At 36.4% G+C, this 23,518-nt stretch overlaps 4 protein-coding genes across 7 annotated transcripts; 3 read left to right on the top strand and 1 right to left on the bottom strand.

The window, feature by feature from the left end:
• The first annotated feature begins 622 nt into the window (after positions 1–622).
• LOC113770466 (citrate synthase, glyoxysomal) lies at positions 623–5,562 on the top strand. Its single transcript, XM_027314929.1, has 13 exons — positions 623–999; positions 1,586–1,766; positions 2,486–2,571; positions 2,673–2,777; positions 2,983–3,045; positions 3,235–3,344; positions 3,546–3,665; positions 3,741–3,816; positions 4,026–4,099; positions 4,192–4,312; positions 4,484–4,581; positions 4,677–4,800; positions 5,105–5,562. The coding sequence occupies exons 1-13, from the start codon at positions 742–744 to the stop codon at positions 5,234–5,236; spliced, it is 1,548 nt and encodes a 515-aa protein (XP_027170730.1). The 5' UTR covers positions 623–741; the 3' UTR covers positions 5,237–5,562.
• Positions 5,563–6,434: 872 nt separating this feature from the next.
• On the top strand, positions 6,435–9,020 carry LOC113770156 (V-type proton ATPase subunit D). The gene is made up of 2 exons (XM_027314542.1): positions 6,435–6,611; positions 7,905–9,020. Exon 2 carries the CDS (start codon positions 7,922–7,924, stop codon positions 8,705–8,707), a length of 786 nt encoding a protein of 261 aa, XP_027170343.1. The 5' UTR covers positions 6,435–6,611; positions 7,905–7,921; the 3' UTR covers positions 8,708–9,020.
• A 689-nt stretch (positions 9,021–9,709) lies between these two features.
• Positions 9,710–14,023, bottom strand: LOC113770755 (transcription elongation factor B polypeptide 3-like). Of its 4 annotated transcripts, XM_027315329.1 has the most exons (9): positions 13,933–14,023; positions 13,720–13,790; positions 12,231–12,443; positions 11,989–12,126; positions 11,562–11,640; positions 10,868–10,939; positions 10,666–10,741; positions 10,084–10,140; positions 9,710–9,996 (listed from the first exon to the last, which is right to left on the bottom strand). In XM_027315329.1, exons 3-9 carry the CDS (start codon positions 12,387–12,389, stop codon positions 9,909–9,911), a joined length of 669 nt encoding a protein of 222 aa, XP_027171130.1. In that variant the 5' UTR covers positions 12,390–12,443; positions 13,720–13,790; positions 13,933–14,023; the 3' UTR covers positions 9,710–9,908. The 4 variants fall into 4 exon arrangements, with proteins under 4 accessions (XP_027171130.1, XP_027171131.1, XP_027171129.1 ...); XM_027315330.1 differs by lacking the exon at positions 13,933–14,023 and having other exon boundaries at positions 10,666–10,738; positions 13,720–13,881; XM_027315328.1 differs by lacking the exon at positions 13,933–14,023 and having other exon boundaries at positions 13,720–13,879.
• A 3,913-nt stretch (positions 14,024–17,936) lies between these two features.
• On the top strand, positions 17,937–19,315 carry LOC113771851. Its single transcript, XM_027316405.1, has 2 exons — positions 17,937–19,082; positions 19,193–19,315. Exons 1-2 carry the CDS (start codon positions 17,937–17,939, stop codon positions 19,313–19,315), a joined length of 1,269 nt encoding a protein of 422 aa, XP_027172206.1.
• Positions 19,316–23,518: the final 4,203 nt, after the last annotated feature.

The raw sequence follows: 23,518 nt of genomic DNA, 5'->3' as shown, positions 1-23,518 counted from the left end.
GTAGCCCATTGGGACTTGGGACAAATTGCCAGCTCTAGTATTTTTTTACAAAATTATCTCAAATAATTTATGTCCAAACACACTTATATGTGTCGCAAAATTTTTTTGAAGAAATTATCAAATTTATATGTCTTTGTAATTGGACTTATTTTACATCAAAAAAAATAGTATTGTGATTTTAATAAGAATTGATCTAAAATCAAAATCTAACGTGCTGCTGTATTACATGTAGATGGGAATTGAAAGTTGCTACTTGGTACAGTTTCTATTTTATGTTGTGCACTTTGAATTTGTTGATTTATTGTGAATTTCCATGGCTTTAAAGTTGGTTAAACTTTTAACTATTATACTGTATATATATATATGTTAAAATTTTGAATTAGATGGATTATATATATATATATGTGTGTGTGTTTTGGAAATTAACTTTTGAGAGTTTATTTGTTTGTGCTCCTAAATATAGTAACATACATTATTAAAAAAAAAAAAGAAGGAGAAGAAGAAAAAAGAAAGAAACAAAATCCAAATTGTATTGCACAATAGTCAATAGGTGGATAAGAGAAGATAATCATTTGATTTATTATTTATTATTGAATTGGTTAGACGCAATAGCGTAAATGCTTACAGCGTACTTTCGCAAGCGATCTCTACGGATATATACAGAGCTGTAACAATCAAGAAACACTTCCTACTCTCTCTTTTCATCTCTTTCTTTACAACTGAATCTGAGCAAAAGAAAAGATGGAGAATTTGGATTCTTCGGTAGTGGCTCGTAGCCGTTTAGCGGTGCTCTCAGCTCACCTCTCAGCTTCAGCTTCGCATGATCATTCCGACGCCGTTCCGTGCTCAATTCTAGAACGTTCCTGCGTCTCCGCTCAATCCGTCCCGCCTCCGCCCAACGTTAAGGGTGCGTTGACGATCATCGATGAACGGACCGGTAAAAAGTATCAGGTCCAGGTCTCTGAAGAAGGCACTATTAAAGCCACCGATCTCAAAAAGGTTAACTTTTTTTTTTTTTTCAAATAAAATTGAAGCCGAATAAGATGTCATTTCTCGCTATTAACTGCTGTAGCTATTCGTTATTTAAGTTTTGATTCTTTTTTTTTTCTTTGAGTTTGTTATTGTTATAATTTCGGATTTATTTATTTTTTTTATTGAGAATTGAATTTGTTTAAAGGTTACATGTCTAATTTTACATCTCTTTGGAATCCTTACTGTATATTTAGTTTTCATTTTATGAGAATGTACCGCAAAGGTATTGTCATTTTCAAAAGACTGGCTTTTGGTCTTATATTTTAAGGTCTCGAAATTAAAATATTTGGGATTGAGCGTGATGAGGTGCTTACCGAGCTGAGTAAAAATCTCATGTAGCATGATTTATATGATTGCTGAGCTGCATGTAAGATTAGTCGTGGTATTGGCTGTAAAAATTGGAATTCTAGGTTTGGAATTGCATGAAGGTATGGTAAATTCCATATAGAGTAAAAAGTGAAAAAAAATGGTGAAATTCTGGTTCATGTTGGCTATTGTCTGAGGGGAGAAAAAGTCTGGATTTTTGGAGATTTCTGATACAATTAATAAACAGATAACTGCAGGACCAATTGACAAGGGGCTCAAACTTTATGATCCAGGCTACCTGAACACAGCTCCTGTTCGCTCATCAATTTGCTACATTGATGGAGATGCAGGGATTCTTAGATACAGAGGCTTCCCAATTGAGGAGCTGGCTGAAGGAAGTTCCTTTGTCGAAGTGGCTTACCTCTTGAGTGAGTATTCCATAGATTTTGTGAATGATATATTGCTCCCATTCTTCTTTACCATTTCTTTTCAATCAGGCATGTCATATACGGTGAAGTGAAAGTGTTGGGGTTGTGTGGAGTGGGCAGGGGGCAGGGGGCAGCAATACGGGGTTCATTCTTTTGACCCTTAGTAAAACAAGAGTTTGAAGGTTCCCCTATGCATGAAGTACTAATTAACCAGCTACCAGGCTATTATTAAGATTCCCTTTCTTTTGATTCATACTTTTTGAGGAACGTAATCTGTTGGTAGCTACCTTTCTTTCTTGATGTAGAACTGAGTGTCCCCCAAATTGGACTTCGGCCAGCTCTGTGGCTTAATCTTCTGTGCAGATTGTTTGTATTATCCAAGACGAAGATCACCCTGTTATGAGTTCACTTGTTATGGCTTAATATGTGTCTATGGCTTAATACATTTCTATGGGCAGTCTGGTGCATGAATTTGTCTGGCAGGTGAGGACTCTTAAGTACCATAGGTGCTGTTAAGATTTCAATAAGGAGAGTGCAATTTGCATGCTTTCTTCCTTTCCTCATCTAATCCGGAATCGTTTTCTATGTACAAATCTTGGGAAGTCGTGGAGGACGCAATTTGCAAGGCTTACTCTTTGCATGATCTGTTTGTTCGAATCACTTGTTTATGCTTGGAACTGAAGAGTTCTTGACAAATAAAGCGTTTTTTGTTTTGACAGTGTATGGCAATCTACCATCTGAAAGTCAGTTGGCAGATTGGGAGTTTGCTATTTCACAACATTCAGCTGTCCCACAGGGTATTTTGGTGCGTATATTTTATCATACAGTTGTTCTTTACTTGATGAGGAGACAAAACAAACTTTCTTCGTGAAGAATTTCTGATGTTTGTCAAATTCTGTTTTGCAGGATATCATACAGGCAATGCCTCATGATGCTCATCCAATGGGTGTGCTCGTCAGTGCCATGAGTGCTCTCTCTGTCTTTCATCCTGATGCCAATCCTGCTCTTAGAGTAAGTGAACCCTAACTTCAAGTACTTATGTTACCCTTGCCTTGTTATCTTAGTGGTAGGCATACTCAGGTTATAGGCGTTCATCTGATCCCTGTTGATTTTATGTCTCTGGTAGATTATGATCATTTAGCATATTTGTTGATAAAAAACAAAGCAGGCGTTCATGTGATTTATTGCACATTTTGTTTTCTTGTTGTTTATGCAGGGCCAAGACTTATACAAGTCCAAGCAAGTTAGAGATAAACAAATAGTCCGCATACTTGGGAAGGTTGGTTATTTGCTTTAAGTTTCATCTGGCTATTTTGTTTTGTTTTTTGTTTTTTTTTCTTTGTTTTGTCATGAAGTGTTTTGATTTATGATGATAGTTGATAGGGACTTTTTTTACTTGAAAAATATAACATAATAAAACTATCTGGCCTATTTCAGCTGTTTTTAAACTTCTATTTATCTTTTGCAGGCACCTACAATTGCAGCAGCAGCCTATTTAAGAATGGCGGGAAGGCCACCTGTTCTTCCATCAAACAATCTTTCTTACTCGGAGAACTTCCTATACATGCTTGATTCATTGTAAGTTGTGCTGCTATTTTTTGCCTAGTGCTTGGCAGATAATGGTAACTGCAGTACAGAAAAGTTTGAAACTTTATTCAGACTAATTACCTTTCTTACAAGTGTTGCATAATGTCCTGCATACATGCTGCTACAGCAACTAGGCATGCTTCCAAGGCATTTGGATGCTAATTTAACCCTTCATGTTGGCAAAATCTGCAGAGGTAATAGGTTGTATAAGCCCAATCCTCGTCTTGCTCGTGTTCTCGATATCCTTTTTATATTACATGCAGAACATGAAATGAATTGTTCCACAGCAGCTGCTCGACATCTGGCTTCAAGGTATATGAATTTTCTGTCTGCACTGAGAGAATATACATATGCTCTTGGTCAGAAATCTGATTCTCTTTTTTGCAGTGGTGTTGATGTATACACTGCTCTTGCCGGAGCAGTGGGAGCACTGTATGGTCCTCTTCATGGTGGAGCCAATGAGGTATATTGCCATTTTTTCTTTTAGAAACTAAAAACTTCAGTTGACCAGGGACAGCATTGCAAATGCTAAGCTGGATAAAAAACGTTATTGACATTGTTACCTGTCAATATGATGTTAACAGATATGTCATTGGTTTTATTTTTGTTTAGCCTTAGTCTTATAGTGCAACACTGCACATAGCTAAGCTTGCTTTTCTTCTGCTTCAAAAGGCTGTGCTTAAGATGCTGAGTGAGATTGGAACAGTTGACAAAATCCCGGAATTCATCGAGGGTGTGAAGAACAGGTATGGCTTTTCAGACAAATGATGATACTATCTCTTAGCATATGGCTTCATTGCTTTTCTGCTGATATTATTCTGGAATATTAATTCTGTAGGAGGCGCAAGATGTCTGGTTTTGGACACCGTGTATACAAGAATTATGATCCCAGGGCTAAGGTCATAAAGAAGCTGGCAGAAGAAGTATTTTCAATTGTTGGCCGGGATCCTCTCATTGAGGTGGAATTTGTTCACTTTAAATATTAACTATCATCTATTTGAGTTGAACCAAGTACTGGCAATCACTAGTTTGTAGCATAAGCTTTTATAATTTGAATATATTGTCCTTTCATCTTTATAAAATACCACTTATTTTGCACTATATAATCTGATTTCTTATGCCACCTGCAGGTTGCAATTGCTTTGGAGAAAGCTGCCCTTTCAGATGAGTACTTTGTTAAGCGAAAGTTGTATCCTAATGTTGACTTTTACTCTGGGCTAATATATAGGTAATGGGGAAAATAAATTTGATTCCACTCTTATCAAGCAAGCAATTCTTAATGCATTATCTTCTTTCTAACAGATTTTGATTATTCTTGATCAGGGCAATGGGTTTCCCCACGGAGTTCTTTCCTGTTTTATTTGCCATTCCTAGAATGGCTGGGTATTTATCTCATTGGCGAGAGTCTCTAGATGATCCTGACACAAAAATAATGAGACCTTCACAGGTTTGTTGTACTTCCATTTCATATATATATATATATATATATATATATATATATATATATTTTGCAGCTTCACATGAATAGACCGAATATGCTCTAAATTTTCATTTGCAAGTATAAATCTTAATTTTTCGACTAAGGTTTCGCTTGCTACTGTTTCCATCTTTTCTATCGTTGTCCTGGTTTGAGGAAATAGTGGTAGTTTATTTGCTATTGAACGGAGGATGCATTGTTTTGTCAGAGTGCTGCTTGAAACAATTTCTGAAGCTCATATATTACAATGCCATTGTATCCTATTTCACTGCAGGTCTATACTGGTGTCTGGTTGCGGCACTATATGCCACTGAAAGAGCGGATGATTGCAAAGGAGGTGGATAGACTTGGCCAAGTTTCTGTTTCCAACGCCACCAGAAGGCGTTTGGCTGGTTCTGGAGCCTAAGCTCAACCATGGCTCAGCCAGAGGCGAGAAGATTATGATTAGCTATGATCAATGATGCTTCAAAATAAAAAGAAAGAAAATGAAGTGTTCAACAGGCTGTGTCGATCTAGTATGTTGATGATATACTTTCAATGTAATAGCAACTAATAAGAATCCGTATGTAATCGAGGTGTTATATTTGGTCCATTGATGGATCCTATATCTGACTCTGCAAGTTGTGTCTGGAAAGCATCAGTTCTGTTTTCAGTTCTTGTACATGGTACAATCTTTTGGAAATTTTGTCAGAATAAAGGGTCTTTGGCATATATGGAATTGTGTGTACCGGTGTTTTGCCTTTAATCCAGCAATGGCCTGATAATATGCATGCACACTGGAGTTGAAAATGGAAAATTTCTAGTAGACAATTTGGCCTTTAATAACTAATAAATAAATTACTAGCAGAAACAGAACATTTTTTTTTTTGGATGAAAGAAACAGAACAACATTCATCGCTCTAGTAGTAAATGATTGTGTTTGGATTGTGTGTTATATCACTTTATTTACCTACACTGATTTGCTTGCATCATTAACACATTTTCTAATCACCTTTTTATCTCATATACATCATATCAAAAAAGTGTTACAGTACTTTTTCACAAAATTATCTCAAATAATTTACAATCCAAACACACATCTAAACTCGTGGTGGTGATTATTATTAGAGTAAAGCATATACATACTGACAGTGTATATTGAATTCATGACATGTGTGCAAAACTTTGATAGATTTTTTTTAAAAAAACTGTGTTCAATAAGCACCTGTTAATCTTTTTAAATTGTACTTAATTTATTATGTAAATATATACAAGCACAATTATTATAACTTATGCATTTAGACAAATTAACTAAACTTAATAGAAAAAAAACAACGCATAAAAAGGCTCCTCACAATTTAGCCAAAAGTTAAGGGAAAAATTTCATCAAAATCATTGGAGTAATTCTTCTGTAATTGCGGTGACAATTGATTAAGGACATCACATGTTGGGACCTACCAACTGGATAAAGTCAAAATTGCGTGTAGCTGAATTACAACACGTAACACCCTTAGTTAGAAGTTTAAGCGGCAGAATTATTACTACTATTATCGTTACTATTATTGATTTAATTATATTTTATTATTCAAACTATATTTATTTATTATTTATTACAACTAAGCAAAATTCCAATCGGACCACGCTGCTTGTTTTTGGATCCCAGTCCGCGATCTTTCCCGAAGAACCCCCATTCCCGCTTCCTCCGGCGTCAGTCCTCGGTGGCGATCACCTCCTCCGGCGACACTATCTCGGCGGCTACCACCACATAATCTATATACTCACAAGTCATCTTCATTCGGCAGGTATTTTTTAACTCTCAGTTTCTCGTCTTCACGCACAAACACCTTCACTGCGTCTGTATATACAATTGCGCACAAATTTCGTCTGTTTCGCTTTCCCTGTTCTCTCTGTTTTTAGAATTCATAAATTTCTTCTTTTTTGCAATTACGGTTGCTATGTATCTGAATTTTTTGCTTCATTAACTTTTAGTTAAGAATTGTGGTACATACTAGTGCGTGTTCTATTTTTTTTTTGGGGTTTTATTTTCTGTGTTGATTTGGATATTGAGGAATATGGAGCTCAAGTGTTTGTGATCTGTTTTCTGAAATGTTTATTTTTTTCCTTAAACCACTTTTTGTACAGAAAATAGTTGGAATTGGTGATTATTGATTGATCTATGCTTGTGGCTTGGTGAAAATTTTTTAATTGTGATAGGGACTATAGTGTCTGTAGGTGAACATTTTGTGTGTCTGTATGCTTGCACCTGTTTCTTTGGTGGAATTTTCAAGTGAAAACTTGAGGTATTGGTTGAGGAAGTTGTGGGAATGATGAAGATATAATGAGTTTGTTGAGAGTATGGGATAGTTATCCTAGATGATTGAGTGACAACTTGAAGTGTGATTATGTGATTTTTTTTAGCAGATTTATGAATGGTCCCGTGGATTGAGTTTATTTGGTGCAGAGAGAAAAGAAATTTGAACTTTGTTTGAAAAAGATGAGAGAAGAAACGATATAACGAGGTGCTGCATTGTGAAGTCTCTTACACTGATGAGATTGCATACTGACTTCCATTTTATTTCTTTAAAAGTCTTTAGAACTTAGGTGAGATGGAGGCTTAATCAGAGAGGAAAAGAAATAATGCAGTTCCTTTCCTTACCTTTTCCCTTTTCTGAACATATACATTCTAGTTACTTTTTTAGTTTTCCAAAGTGTGGGTGTTTTGTCATTTTTTTTTTTTGGGGGGGAGGTGGCTTTGGAGAATAAGGACTTAGATTTGAAAGTGAGTTTGCCAAATCTGAGGGAACTCCCATGGGAATAAAGATGAGGAAAGAATATTGTTTTTTTTAAATTAATAAATAAATGGTTCTTGCTTTACACTTGATAGAGTTGGTCAGCTATAGTTGGAGGTTTATAGTCCATTGACTGCATGATTGATGTTATGGCTGAACCCTCAAGTAAAAACTTTATTTGGGAACAACTGCTTCATATTTATCTATGATAAAACATCTTCCACTGGCATGTTGATGTTAAATTATCAATCAGCACTTTTTTTTTTTGGGAGGTTACAAATGCTCATTTTATAATAATTTTTGCAGCTAAGAGATTGGACAAAATGTCTGGGCAATCACAGCGCTTGAATGTTGTTCCTACTGTTACAATGCTTGGAGTTGTGAAAGCTCGCCTTGTGGGTGCAACGAGAGGTCATGCTTTGCTCAAGAAGAAAAGTGATGCTTTGACTGTGCAATTTCGACAGATTCTCAAGAAGATTGTGTCTGCCAAGGAGTCAATGGGTGAAATTTTGAAAAGTTCCTATTTTTCTCTGACAGAAGCTAAATATGTGGCTGGTGACAACATCAAACATGTTGTCCTTGAAAATGTTCAGAATGCATCACTTAAAGTGCGATCGCACCAAGAAAATATTGCCGGTGTGAAGCTCCCTAAATTTGAATATTTCACTGATGGAGAGACAAAAAATGACCTGACTGGGTTAGCAAGAGGTGGACAACAGGTGCAGGCTTGCCGAACTGCTTATGTTAAAGCAATTGAGGTGCTTGTTGAGCTTGCATCTCTTCAGACTTCATTTTTGACTCTGGATGAGGCAATTAAAACTACAAATCGCAGGGTCAATGCACTTGAGAATGTTGTGAAGCCTCGGTTGGAGAACACAATAAGTTACATTAAGGGAGAACTGGATGAATTGGAAAGAGAGGATTTCTTCAGGCTGAAGAAGATACAAGGTTACAAGAAAAAAGAGATTGACAGACAGGTTGCTGCTGCGAAGGCCTTTGCTGAGGAAAAAGTTGCTGCGGACATTGCTTTGAAGAAAGGTTTTCCACTTAATTCAGCCCACGACTTGTTAACCCAAGCTTCAAAGAAAGACGAGGATATCATTTTCTGAACGGAGGCCTTGAGTCGTTCCAAACATGTGACATGTTCCTTTCATTTTGCTGTTTGTTCTATGTTACAGGAATAGAAGTTATTACTAGATGAACTAGGCTTTGTTTTTTGAATAAGAGTTCGACCCTTGTTTGTACTTATCAGATCAAATTAAGACTTGAATCCTCAATCTAGGGATCAGACAACATTCTATTGGTTTTAAATGCCCTATTCTGTAAAACCCAAGAGGTTGGTTTGTATCAAGGTCTTTGTGAGTTAATTCGTTCATCTTTTGCATCAGCAAGATTTATTGAATTTGGATAATTTATCGCCAATTGATTTCTGATTGGGAGTTATCCTTTTTCTCTCTCGAGCTGCTTGACATCTTGCGCCTGTGAATTAAAACACGGGCTAGGGAATCAGTTAAAAGTTTCCTGCCGCAGCCACTTGACTAACAATTTGAACCTTAATTCGAGTGGCCCATTGCACATGTAAAGAAGATATAGACACTGTACATAGATGTCGAAAATTGTTTGAATGAATGTCAAATACGAAGACTCAGCCGTTGTTCTTTAACCTCTTCAGCCTGGGCTAATTTGCTACTATGCTCTTTTTTTTTTGGGTTTTGTTTTCTTTATGAAGCTTTTCCTTCAGGATAAATGCACACAAAAACGAGCTTGTTTCATGGAGAAGTCAGAAGGAAGAAAAATGTAAGGTACATAAACTTACAATAGAACAGGTATAGTCATCTTCATGTTAATCATTGTGTTACATCCAACTCATTCTCCTTTAACAACTGACAAAAGAATAGTTTCTTGAAAGAGTTTGGGCCGTCATGTCTATTTATTTGCTTTAATTGATGTACAGATGTTGGTTTGGGTGAGCCAAAATCCAGGATGCCATGTGTAGGTGCAAAATCGTATCATAGACCATTTCACTTGTATATTATAGCATCCAGCCATCATATCTGCCAATATTTTACGAGGGGCAGATCACGGTAAAAATCAGAAACAAAATTATGATCTATCATCATCGCCCAAACTACTTTTCTGTAATGAAAGCAAAAGGATGTCTATACATTGGAAGAAATAAAACACCAACATAAATGGATCAAGAAAGTTGACCCAATTCTTTAAGCGTACATTACAATTCAATTGAACTAAAGGTAACCTTTGGCAATGCAATAATAACGCTAATCTAGAAAGATAAGTTTACAAAGCCTACTAAAATCTCCTCTGCACGGGCTTTGGTTTGCATGTTGAAGAAGAAGCAACACTAGAAAAACCACTGGGCTTCCTAGAAGAAGAAACACTGAATTACGAGCAACAGAATAAGGAATGTGGCCAAGGATTCACAGCAGTAAATATTGACAGTTGGCGTGGAAAATTAAGCGATTACCTGTAACTCGTCTGCACTGCTTTGTTCTTCACAGCTGCTAAATTTTTGACCTCACGACTGTTGATATAGAGAAAGTTAAATATTTGAAGAAAAGTTCAGGATATTTAAGTAATAAAGCATTAAATCGTAACTAACCAAGTAAAATCTGAGTAAACCAAAGATAAGTCGAGACATAATAAGTTTGGGGTCAAAGTCAAGCAGATTTCAGCATTCAGAGTTTTAACTGGTTGTTGTTTCTATTTCAGCATTCAGAGTTTTAACTGCTATTTGTTCTTTACAAGGTCAAAAACTGTGTGACAATTTAACAACTAGATTTAACCCTGTTCAGTTGTCTGAAAAATCAAATTTCACAAGCCCACACAGTACCTGCATGAGGACAGAGATCAGACATCCTTATATTTTTGTCAACTCAAATAGTAATTGACTGCCTTAGAAGGCTCAGATACAAAATCATGTTTGATTTGTAGGATCCAAAATATTTAAGTGCTTTTACATTAAGCATAAAAACAAGGCCTAAAAAAACATCCATCCTATGAATGCCATCAAAACTCTCAGGTTTGCACCACTTCAAGACAAGTTTACCTGTTTAAAAATTCCAATTTTGCCTTCTTCATTATGCTGCTTTTGCCGTTGGACATACCGTTGTAAGGTCCTGCTGCTGCAAATAGAAGAATATGTCAACATTATAAGCAGTGCTATGCAATGCAGTCACTGAGAATTTCAGCTCTTTGCTATGTCAAGTGCAGTGTACCCAAATAAAATCTCCAGTAAATGCAAAGTATACCTCCAAAGAAACTTCTTTTACAGCTTGAAGGTGGGACTTTCGTGCATATCTGAACTCGCCTCTTTTGTTTCTCTGCAAAATGATAAGCATTCATTATCAACTTAAATTACCAAATGTAGTCTGACAATCCATTCAGAAGGCAAAAGTAAATGCATCCGATGTTGCCACACCAAGAGACTGATGAGTTGAACAAGACACAGGACCCAATACAACAAAAGGAGGAAAAGAAAGAAGACAAGAAGCCAAACCAATGACTGGGTGTAGGAAGCTTTTATCCAATGCTAAGCTACTGAATGCACCTCATGATTAAGCACTTTTAACTGCTTAAGTTGATTAAAAGACACCCAATTTTAAGGTTCAGACCATGTTTATTCCAAATTTAGATTTGCACCCACTCACTGCTGACTTGCTAGATGCCATCCATGTCATCACTTGATGCAACTGCTTGCCACTAATTCTATCCACAACTAGGGTCTGATAGTGTAATCCAACCTAAACTGCTGCAAAACTGCATTCCATTTTCTTGACTCAACAAAGCTTCCTAATGATAAATGGTTTCTATCTGCACCATTCATGGTACTTTGCAAAAGGATGACCAAAATTTAGCACATGAACCAGGAGTCTAAATAAAGAAAACAAGATGTAACACATGCACCATCCAAAAGAATAAGAAAAGAGAGTAAAAAGTACATACCAGCTGCTTCATTTGCATACCGCTGCTTCAATCGTTCTGATATTTTCTTTTCCTTCTCTTCTAATTCCTGTGACTTCGCCTGCAAGTAAAACAATCACAAAATAAGCTTGCTTAAATTCAAACGCCATGGACTTTGAGACTTCAATGATGAAAATAAGAACTACTCAACTTAGAAGAAATCAGATACTAAGAAGGAAAGATGTAGTGATGTAGATAAACTACAAAGGGGAAGTCCACAAATACTATATATCTTGTGAGATTCTTAATGTACCTTAGGTGAGTACATACTGAAACTTATTATTGCCAAAAACAAAAAAGAGTAGTAACCAACATAAAGCCACATCCTTGCCAGGTACCTTTTTTTTGGACAAAGCTATTTATCAGTTTCTAGGCAGAGACCAAGAGGAAATTAAGAAAACTCTATTACCTTATACAATTCTCTCCATTTAAATTCAACCCTCCTTTTTTTCATCCTTTCCACCACAAGCTCAGCACTCTCAGCACCAAATTGCCGCTCAAAGAATTTCTTCCAAAGTTTATTAGTTACTGGGCTAAGATCTCTTCCCTGCAACGACCAAACAGAAACAAAAGGGAAAAAGATCAGCCAGTCCATAATAAGTACATATGCAAAGAAAGAAATAAATTGGGCAAATTTTCTAAAATAGTTACCTCTGTACAATTCTCAACGTGTATCAACTGATCCATGGTGCAATGCGGTAAAATACGCTCCAGTAGATGGAACTCTGTTTCTCCAACATTTCCAAGATATCGAACATTGAGAACTGCAATCTGAACACATAGATCAACCAAGGAAGGTATTCCCTGCATTCTTATTGTTTGTCTTCCAAGTATATTTATAAGCTCCGATCTTTATTCTCACCCCTGATGAATTAATCGAGAAAAAATAATCAACATTGAAGCCTTCTAGTACTCTATAACCTCAAAGAAATAAATGTAAAATCCCGTCTTTAGCCATTTGTTGTATAAGAAGATATCAAGTGTGCATATACCATGAAAAAAAAGATGCTTACAGCTAAATAAGAGTGCTATTGCAGCAAACTATAGCAAGAAGCAAGGAAATCCATCCACATCTGAGCACGTTAGTGTAGAAGGGGGTGAACTAGAGGAGGGTGTAAAGGGGAAGCGGTGGTTCAAGCCCTTCTCCAGTACGACAAATTTAAGTTACGTGTTCCCCTTCCTTTATTCCCCAGAACAAAAGTAAAAAAAGATAATTGAACTCTTCCACTTTCATAAAATGATACCTTTCTACCCTTCGTCCATGGTTTTAACCCGTTTGGATTACCATTGTCTGGAATTTTTGCAGAAAAATATACTGTAGCGATTTAATGTATGTGAGGTAAAAAGGTGATTGGAAAATGTGTTCACAAAAAACATAAAACTTATTTTGAGGAAAAATGGCAATCCAAACAAGGCTGCCAGCTAATCCACTTAGCTTGAATACAAACCAGAGTAGCAATATGCTATTAAGGAGGAATTTACCCCTCGACTCATGATTTTTAATAAACTGTCAATCCCTCTAATCGGTTGAAAGTAATTCACGCGATCAAAAACCCAAAATGGAACTTATTCATTACAACAAACTAGTGATCAACATCACATCATTAACAAGACATACTCCGTTGATCTCACACTAATAAGCAGGCTTATACTTGTCCCTCCAAAATACCTCTCTCCCATACACATCCTCCACTAAGAGAATCATCAGACATCACTCTTATCTGGTTTTTATCTAAATTTAACATCTCCATTTTATTTTCATTAATTTTTCCTCCCTCGTGGTAAAATGGGACCTAAAATTGTCACGAAAAGGAAATAATTCTTTTGAATTTATCTATTAAAATTTGGATGTATCTAATTCAATAACACCATAGATTGGCTGTACAATCAGCACTAGGAAACTTTAAAAAAAAAAAAAGGCCCAATTTATCCAATTCAGATTAAAAAAATCCAATCTTTACTGAATCATCATCATCGCCAAGTAACATAACACAATTAACCAAAACAAAAAAAAAAAGAAAAAACAGGGAGAAAAACCCAAATTAGAATAAGAGAAAAAAAAATTAATAAACAAATAATCATAAAAATTAGAGAAATGGAAATTAAGGTAAAAGAGGTAGATTTGGATAAAAGAGCTCACCGGAAGGTGATCGGAGCCTAAAAAAGATCCAGACGACGACGTCAGCAAGCGGAGCTTGATTTTCCAACAGCCTATAAATTGTATTTGTGTACATATAAAAAATAATAGCAATCGAAACTGCAAATTAATGAATGGAAAAAGTAAAAATTAAATATACAGGAGGCTTTTTGGGAAAAAAAAAATCTACAACTTGTTATCGTCAACCAGTTGTACCTTTCTGAACATTATTGGAATAGATAGTGACATCAGGATTTTTTTTCCCTCCCCTTTTAGGAATTGGATTTCATTCTTGGGCTATGCAAGTTCTTACTACACTTGTATCGGGCCAATACCGTCTTGTTAATACCAGGCTTCTCTTCAGGTGCCCAATGGTACATACAATAGTTTGGATGTATATATATATATATAGTTGCGAGAATAGGACAGGTACGTTGGCCTTAGGTGTAATTGTCATACTCTTTTCATGATTTATTGTGACTACAATTAGGGGTGACAATTCGGGTCCAAATCAGGTTGGCGGGTCGGGTTCGGGTCAACCCGTCAGAAAATCTGTTGACCCGAACCCGACCCGTCAACCCGTGACGGGTCAGGTATGCTGACCCGAACCCGAAAATTTCAGGTTAACGGGTTGGTGGGTCGACCCGAAATGACCCGAAACTTAATTTTAATTTATTAATTTATCACTGTAATTTCTAATAAAATCAATTTCTCACAAAACTAATTACATAATCAAGTAATAAAAATTTAAATAAGTAATTCCAAACCAAATCTAAAATAAATTAAACACCGTAAAAGTGTTTTATCCCAAACAAAATATAAAATAAATTAAAACAGTATAAAAGTAAAAAGTAATATAATATATTACTTGTCCAAATATAATAATTTCAACTTCACACAAATTAAATAAATTCATTTATGATTAAGTAATTAATGCCTTTGAAAAAAAGAATAACTTAGGTTAGTTAGATAAAATTATTTTTATATTTATTAAATTATTTTTAATTCATAAACGGGTCATATCGGGTCATATCAGGTCATCACGGGTTGACCCGAAATCGACCTGTTTTCTTTTCGGGTTCATCGGGTCCAACCCGATTCTGACCCGAATTCCCAAAACCTCAACCCAAACCCATTAATTTCGTGTTAGGTTCGTGTCGTGTTTTCAGGTCGTGTCGAAAATTGCCACCCCTAACTACAATCACGCGACTTTTGTTGTATATCATGAAAAACAATAAAATTACGTAAATATGTCATGAAATACAACAAAAAATTATGTGAGTGTGTAACAGATAATAGAAAAAATATAATAATCGGACCAACCACACATATAGCTAACTGTACCTTCTCCAAACCACAGAGTTATTATCTTTATTTTATCTTGCAAATTTGTATATGCGGTTGTCCCAAAGTGGACTTGAAAATTTTTCTAGTAACTGTGATCAAATACAATAATAATATTTAATTCATATAAAAAAAACTAATTCAGACTTTATCTTTTTTCAAAGGACTATTGTGTTGCATTATTGTTGATAGTTAGTGTAATTTTTTCTTTGCACTAGCAAACCTTGCAGGTGTGCCATTGTTGGCGACAGATTGCACTCTATATTTTGTTACTAGATTAATTGGTTAACTTGGGTTCCAATGAATTTGTGAATTAGAGAAAAGAAGATGATGAATTTTCCCTCCATAACTTGTTTCTTTAGTGCTTTTTTTTTTTTTTTCATTTTTTAGCTTGGGCAAGTTTCGCATTTTAGGTAGCTTTTCACTAGTGGAACCAGATGTTGAAGTTTGAGGGGGCCAAGACCACTAAATATGTACAATCAAAGAGGTACCCACACAATTTTATGAAAAAATTTGTTGAGGGGGGAGGGGGGGATGGGTTCAAAGTCTTACATTGACAAGGATATAAGTGGAGCTTTTAACATCTCAAGGGTTTTAGAAACATATTTCTGAAGTTTGAGGGGGTAAAGTCTAATTTCTATAAGGATATAAATGAAAATGTATAATTTTTCAAGAGAACAAAGAAGAATTTCTAGAGACTCCCCCTTGCATCCACCGAGCTTCAAATAGCTCTTCTAGAGCACTTAAAAGGCGCAGCAATAACCCATAAGAACGGACATACGCTGTACTCAAGATCTGTTTCAATTGGGCCGTTTAAAATCGAACAGGTATTATGGACTTTTTTTTTGCTTTGAACATCCAGTATTCCCGCTCTCAGTGAGACCATTCCGATTTGAAAAGTGCTCACAGAATTTGACTTTTACTCGGAAAAGAAAGTCTGGCTAGAACTTTTCAAAACGTCACATGTAGAGGTTGAACTTGAATTTCTCGTTGACATTAGCAACTCTCGTTAGCATTAGCAACTCCAACTTAGCCATCTAACCTATACTAACAAAGTGACTCAATAGGGTCATGGGGAATCGATGGGAAGTGAACCACTATCGGACCATACGGAGATAAAAAGCATCCATATGAATCTAAAAGAATCGACATTAAATAGCAATTTTGACAAGAAGCAAGATTTGAATCTTTAACCTCCTACCTCAACCCACAAGGATACGTGGTGGCCAACTACTCTCTAGATAGTTGGCAACCCCCGCTTACCAGCCCTCCAAACTCGAGTTAAGTATTATGGACTTTACCACACGGTTCTACGTTCATAGAATTCAGACTAGAATTGCACCTCCACTCTAGTAACCATCTTCGTGCCACCGAGTGTAAGGTTTGAATCTGGATGGATAGCTCTTAATGTTGAAGGTTCAGGTAATGTCAATTGTCTTTTCTGGAATCCAAGGAATTTTCAGAAGCCGCCATTATGATTTTGTTCTTGCATTTGAAAAGCACATTGCCATCCAACATCAATTTCCCAAACTCATGTTATTCCCTGATTGTAAACTCATTGTGGACAAGTTCTAGAGTCCAGAGCGGGGAAGGAGATCAAATTCCGGGACTACCTCATCATTGATGCCCCAGGTGATCGCCAAATTCTGCCATGATATTTTGTCTGAGACATGCCACCCTTTTGCCCTTAGAAATCGACCGTGTTACTTTTGTAACTCGTCCACCATATCCATGGTTCCAGGTCGCGGTCACGGTGTCGTATTTGTCATTATTTTATAATTCTTTTCATATCATATCGATTGCGGTCATATTGTTGTGATCTTGGTGAGATGATTTTTTCATACATTTAATATTCTAAAATTCATAAAAATTTATTAAAAAAATATACAAAAACATGTAAAAAAAAGAAAATGATCAAAGTAAACATACAAACCTTTTACAAGTGCAATGGCACGTAAAGAATATTAATGATTTAACTTCAAATTTTTTAATAATTAATACGATATAAATGTCTTTTGGGATAACTATTTTATAAAAACACAATCACCCATCTCATCTCTCTAGCTCATGCACTAGAATTACTATTAAAAAAAATTAACTCTATAAAAAAACTGATTATTATATAAAATCTCTCTGCATAAATGGAAAAAATTATATATGAAAACTGTAGCAAGAATTTTATAATTCTTCGCTAAAACCAAATAAATTGGGATAAAAAATGGTTGACATGTGTGGGTGTTAGTAACTTTTCAGACGTTCGTGACCCAAATCGATCACATAAAGAACTCCTATTTGTTTACCTCTCATCTCCTCTTCCGTCTCCTCCGAGTTGACGCAGGTCGATTCCACCGAGTCCGAGCGTGTTCCACCGATTCTTGCTCGCGTTGCGGTAGCGGAACGCTCAGCCTCCTTCCGGTGGCGTTTCGACCCATAAATTTCAGAAATGAGGCACGTAAAATACCAAACTTATGATCTTTTGATTGTAATATTATCCATCCTCTGTTTGCTTGCTTTAGACAAACAGTGTAAAAATGGAATCATGGAAGAGTTCCTTGAAGCTAATCTACATACGTATATATAGTCTCCAGGTCTCATTTTCAGTTTTCACATAGTATTATACTATTGTTCCTTGGGGCTGTTACCAAGGAATTATTCTTACCTTGGGAGCCACTCTCCTCTTTCCTTCACCTTTGATTTGGTGCACTTTATACTACAAAAGAATGATGAAAACTTGAATGCCTTTCTTTATCTGGGCACCTCCATTCAGATCCCACCCTGCTATAGATGCAGCAGCAGCCTCTGTTTATTATTGGTCCTTAGTTCTAGTGCAAGGCAGTGAGGGAGCAGCTTTTTGATATATATATATATATATTGCAATGAGTGCAAGAGAAGAGAAAAATATGGACACTATTGTTCATTTCACGCATCGACATCCACTTAGCATCTCAACAATCCAATGTCGAGCAAGACATAATGATCGATGTGGCATGTGCTCGGAAATCCTTGATCCAATTGCCAGAGTTTATGCTTGTCAAGGTTGTTCATTCTTCTTACACGAACATTCTGCTGAATTGCAGCTGGATATTTCACACCCCTTTCATCCCCATCGCCTTCATCATCACATTGATCCTATTGCTATTGGGAGAGGGTGCGACGCTTGCAGCTCTCGTGGATCTTATCCGTTCAAAAGCTGGTACCGATGTGAAGAGGCTGACTGCTCCTTTAGTTTGCATTTGAAGTGTGCTCTGTTAAAACCTTCTCATGATCATCATCGAGTAGAGGCGCTACAGAATTCTCACGGGCATTCTCTACTTGTTTGCGACAGGCCAAATGTTTTGCATTACTCTTGCACTCGCTGTGACACTGAATTTGGAGATGATGACAAGATTTACGTTTGTCTTGAATGCAAATGCATGTTAGATGAGCCGTGTGCTGCTCATGGGCAGGAAATCAGGCATCCCTTTCACTCTCAACATACTCTCTCTCTCGTTCTCTATTATTTGCGTCCACCTCGTTGCTGCAGCCTCTGTGGTGGCGGTGGAAGGAATGGTTATTTCTTCACTTGTTCTTCATGTGATTTTTGCCTCGATGTTGATTGTGCCAACTTGGGCGAGACTACCACAATCTGCAAAGCCGACCAAGGGCATATTCAAATCCAACCTGTAACCCACCCCCATCCCTTGATTCAAGTGAAAGTAATGATTAGCATGAAGAATTTCAGGACTTGCTGCTTTGCTTGCGGCCTCCGCTTTGAGGATCTTGTTTACGCTTGCCTTTCATGCGGAATCCTACTCCATAAATCCTGTGCTGATTTGCCTAATGAAATCACTAGCCATTTGCATCCGAACCACTTGCTCAAACTCGTCAAAAACTCTTTCTGGTTCCACGAGAGATTTTCTTGTCGAGTGTGCTTACAATCTACTGGCCACTTTTTCTACAGCTGCGGAGAATGTGACTTTGGGTTGGATGTTAAGTGTACAAGATCTGCATTCCCACTTATAATTGTTAGTAGTAGTAGGCTGGTACAATATAGGAAAGAAACAATACAAACTAGAAAGAAAGAAATGATTGAAAAATTTACAATCCGAGGCTTGTGAGCACAATTTCCTTAAAACAGATTCGCCCCCTACAGGTTGAGTGCTTGAGGTTAAGTAGGCGTCTGTCTCCCAGGATACAACGGATTAAAGGTGAATATGTTAGCACCAAACTTCTTCACCACAGCGAACTCGAACTGGAGCAATATGGAACACTATAAAAGATGAAAATGCAAGAAGGAAAAATAGAGAGAGAGATTCTTTTTTTTTGAAACAAAAAAAGAGTCATCTATATATAGATGCTGGCCAAGGGTGATTGTAGAAATTGGAAACAAATGTTAAATTTCATATAATTATCTTCACATTTATCGAAGCACCACATTCAAGTACATACATGTATTCTCGATAAGAAAACTCTAAGTTCATGTATCAATAATTAAGTACATGAATACTTAATTCCTAAGTACATGAATCTTCAGGTACATGAATGATAGATAATTATCCTTGGATTCTATCCAGAGTGCCATTATGACATGAATGATAGATAATTATCCTTAGATTCTATCCAGAGTGCCATTATGAGAGTGATTTTCTCATTCACTCTACAATGGATTTTTCCATTTTTCCAACAATCCCCCACATGAATGAAAAAATTGTTTTGAATTTGACTCGACAGTAGTGTTCCACAACTGAAACCTGCATAATATAGGTTGGTGTTACCCTTTGAATCTTCTCTTGTGAAATATACTTACTTTACTAGCAATCCAGTAGACATGATGTCTTTGAACTGTCCCGCTTTTCAGTGTAAATGAACCATATATTTCACACAGGAATCATGGTCCATTAGTTCAGTTCTCATAGTTATGTTCGTTTTGGCCATGAACATCAACCTGGTTCAGCAAGAGTTTTTTAAGAATTGAGCCCTAAACAATTCTCTTTTGAAGCGGCCCCACTTCACTCTCACATAGGTGATTTACTTAAGTCTTCAGTAATTAATTACTTCACTTAAGAATCATTAAAGCACAGCATTGTGCTATCCTTAATCCTCTTTTGCGTCATTGTTTCATTATGGAATGGGTCTAGGGAGATCTCCCCATAATGACTATGCTAAGTCCTTATAATTAGGTTGTCCCTTTGAACCTAGATATTGGGATCTCCAGTCAGTTAGGTTGGGTTTCCTTTATAACACTTAGCCTTCCATGGGCTTTAGTCCCATTCCCTTTGCCATTTTTGCAACCAACTCTCTATTCAATCCTTTGGTTAGCGGATCCGCTATGTTATCCTTTGATTTCACATAATCAATAGAGATAACTCCTGTTAAGAGTAGTTGTTTAATGGTATTATGCCTACGACGTATATGTCTAGACTTACCATTATATATGTTATTCTGTGCCCTTCCAATTGCTGATTGACTATCACAGTGAATACATATTGGTGGCACAGGTTTTTTCTATTTTGGAATGTCCTCAAGGAAATGGTGTAGCCATTCAGCTTCTTCTCCACATTTGTCCAAGGCAATGAACTCAGATTCCATTGTAGATCTCGCTACAATAGTTTGTTTTGAAGACTTCTAGGATACTGCCCCACCGGCAAGTGTGAACACATATCCACTTGTGGATTTTGAATCTTTTATATCAGATATCCAATTTGCATCAGCGTACCCTTCTAGAACAGCAGGGTATCTAGTGTAATGCAGTCCATAGTTCCGAGTGTACCGTAGGTATTTAAGTACCCTTGAAATTGCTTTCCAATGATCAGCACTCGGATTGCTTGTAAATCTGCTCAATTTGCTCACTGCATATGCAATGTCAGGTCTAGTACAACTCATTATATACATTAGACTTCCAATGATTCTTGAGTATTCTACTTGAGAAATACTCTCTCCTCTATTCTTAGATAGATGGAAACTATTGTCTAATAGAGTTCTTGCAATTCCAGAATCATTATTATTGAATTTTTTCAGAATCTTGTCCACATAATGAGTTTGGCTCAAGACCAAGCCGTCTGATATTCTTGTAATTTTAACTCCTAAAATTACATCAGCAAGCCCCATATCTTTCATGTTAAATCTTGAATTTAACATGTCTTTGATAGACTTGACCATTTTGTCATTACTACCAACAATAAGTATGTCATCTACATAAAGACATAAGATGACATAGCCATGTTCTGTTTCTTTAGTGTAGACACATTTGTCACACTCATTTATTTGTATCCATTAGTTATCATTGCATTGTCGAACTTTTCATGCCATTTCTTTGGCGCTTGTTTTAGTCCATACAATGATTTTACTAATTTACAAACTTTATTTCCTTTTCCCGGAGTTATGAAACCCTCAAGTTGCTCCATGTAGATTTCTTCACCTAAATCCCCATTTAAGAAAGCCGTCTTTACATCCATTTGATGTATCTCTAGATTTCTCAATGCAGCGGTAGCAAGAATCATTCTGATAGAATTTATTCTCGTAACAGGAGAATAAATATCAAAATAATCCAAACTTTCTTGTTGCTTGTATCCTTTGATTACAAGTCTGGCTTTGTACTTATCGATAGAGCCATCAGGTTTCATTTTCCTTTTAAAGATCCATTTGGATCCTAAAGGTTTACAACCAGGAGGAAGATCCACTAACTCATGTATGATTCTGTAAAATAGAATCAACCTCACTTTTTATTGCTTCTTTTCACAAAAATCCTTCAGAAGAACTTACAGCTTCTATATAGGTTTGTGGTTCCTTTTCTAATAGAAAAGTTGCAAAATCATCTCCAAATGATTTTTCCACTCTAGCCCTTTTGCTACGTCTCGGTTCATCTTGTTGAATCAAGTTATGATAATATTTTTCTTGATTCATAACTTCATGTGTTCGTTTTGATGAACTTGATGCACCATTCGATTTACAAGGAAACACATCTTCAAAGAATAAAGCATTCCTTGATTCCATTATCGTATTTTTGTGTATATCTGAGACTTCTGAATTATACACAAGAAATCGATAAGCAGCACTATTATGTGCATAGCCTATAAAGATACAGTCCACAGTTTTAGGACCTATCTTTATTCTCTTTGGTGTTGGAATAGCCACTTTTGCAAGACACCCCCACACTTTCAAGTATTTGTAGGATGGTCTCCTACCTTTCCATAACTCATAAGGAGTTTTATCTTGTTTTTTCCGGGGTACACTATTTAAAAGGTAATTGCTTGACAAAATAGCTTCACCCCACATATTTTGAGGTAATCCTGAACTGAGTAACATCGCATTCATCATTTCCTTTAATGTGCAATTTTTCCGTTCAGCAACACCATTTGATTGTGATGAGTAAGGTGCAGTTACCTCATAAACAATTCCATATTTTGCACAGTAATCACCAATAGGTGTTTCATATTCACCACCTCTATCACTTCTTAACCTTTTTAATTTTCCGGTTAAGTTGATTTTCAACTTCATTCTTGTAGAGAATGAATTTTTCCAAGGCTTCATCTTTGCTTTTGAGCAAATACACATAACAGTATTTTGTGCAATCATCAATGAAAGTGATAAAATATTTATTACCACCTCTTGTTTGAACAAATTTCAAATCACAGACATTTGTGTGAATCAATTCAAGGGGTTCGGTGTTTCTTTCAATTGTTTGAAAAGATGACCTTGTTAATTTTGCTTCTACGCAAATCTCGCATTTATGGTTTGAATTGATTTGAAAAGAAGGAATATGATCCAAGTTAATTAGTCTACGCAAGGTATCATAATTAACATGACCTAGTCTACCATGCCATAAATTGGAAGACTCAAGCAAATAAGCAGAAGACTTATTCTTATTATTCACAATAGTCATTACATTCAACTTGAACAACCCATCGGTTGTATATCCTTTCCCTACATACATTCCAGATTTGGATAATATAACTTTATCTGATTCAAAAACCATGCCAAAGCCATGCTTGTTCAGCAATGATCCAGAAACAAGGTTCTTGCGGATTTCTGGCACATACAGAACATCGTTCAAAGTCAATGTTTTGCCAGAAGTCATCTTTAGCAACACCTTACCTTGACCTTCAATAACAGATGAGGCAGAGTTCCCCATGAACATTTTTTCCCCTTCAATTTTTTCGAAGGTAGTGAACAGGTCTTTGTTTGTGCAAACATGTCTTGTGGCTCCAGTGTCAATCCACCATTCTTTCGGATTTGATCCCATCAAATTCACTTTAGAAACCATAGTAGTCAGGTTCATGTTTTCCATGTCTCCCTCGATTCTATCAAGCAAGTTCGCTCCATGCTTTTTCTTCTTTGGAAGCTTACATTCAATGGACTTGTGACCTTTTTTGTCACAGTTGAAGCACTTCCCTTGGAATTTCTGCTTAGAGATTTTCCCTTTTTGCCCCAAGATTTCGATTTGGCTTTTTGCCTTTAGAGGTTTGCTCTTGCTTATACT

Source organism: Coffea eugenioides, chromosome 5 (assembly GCF_003713205.1).
Source record: "Coffea eugenioides isolate CCC68of chromosome 5, Ceug_1.0, whole genome shotgun sequence".
Taxonomy (NCBI): domain Eukaryota; kingdom Viridiplantae; phylum Streptophyta; class Magnoliopsida; order Gentianales; family Rubiaceae; genus Coffea; species Coffea eugenioides.
This window is presented reverse-complemented; position numbering and strand designations above follow the sequence as displayed.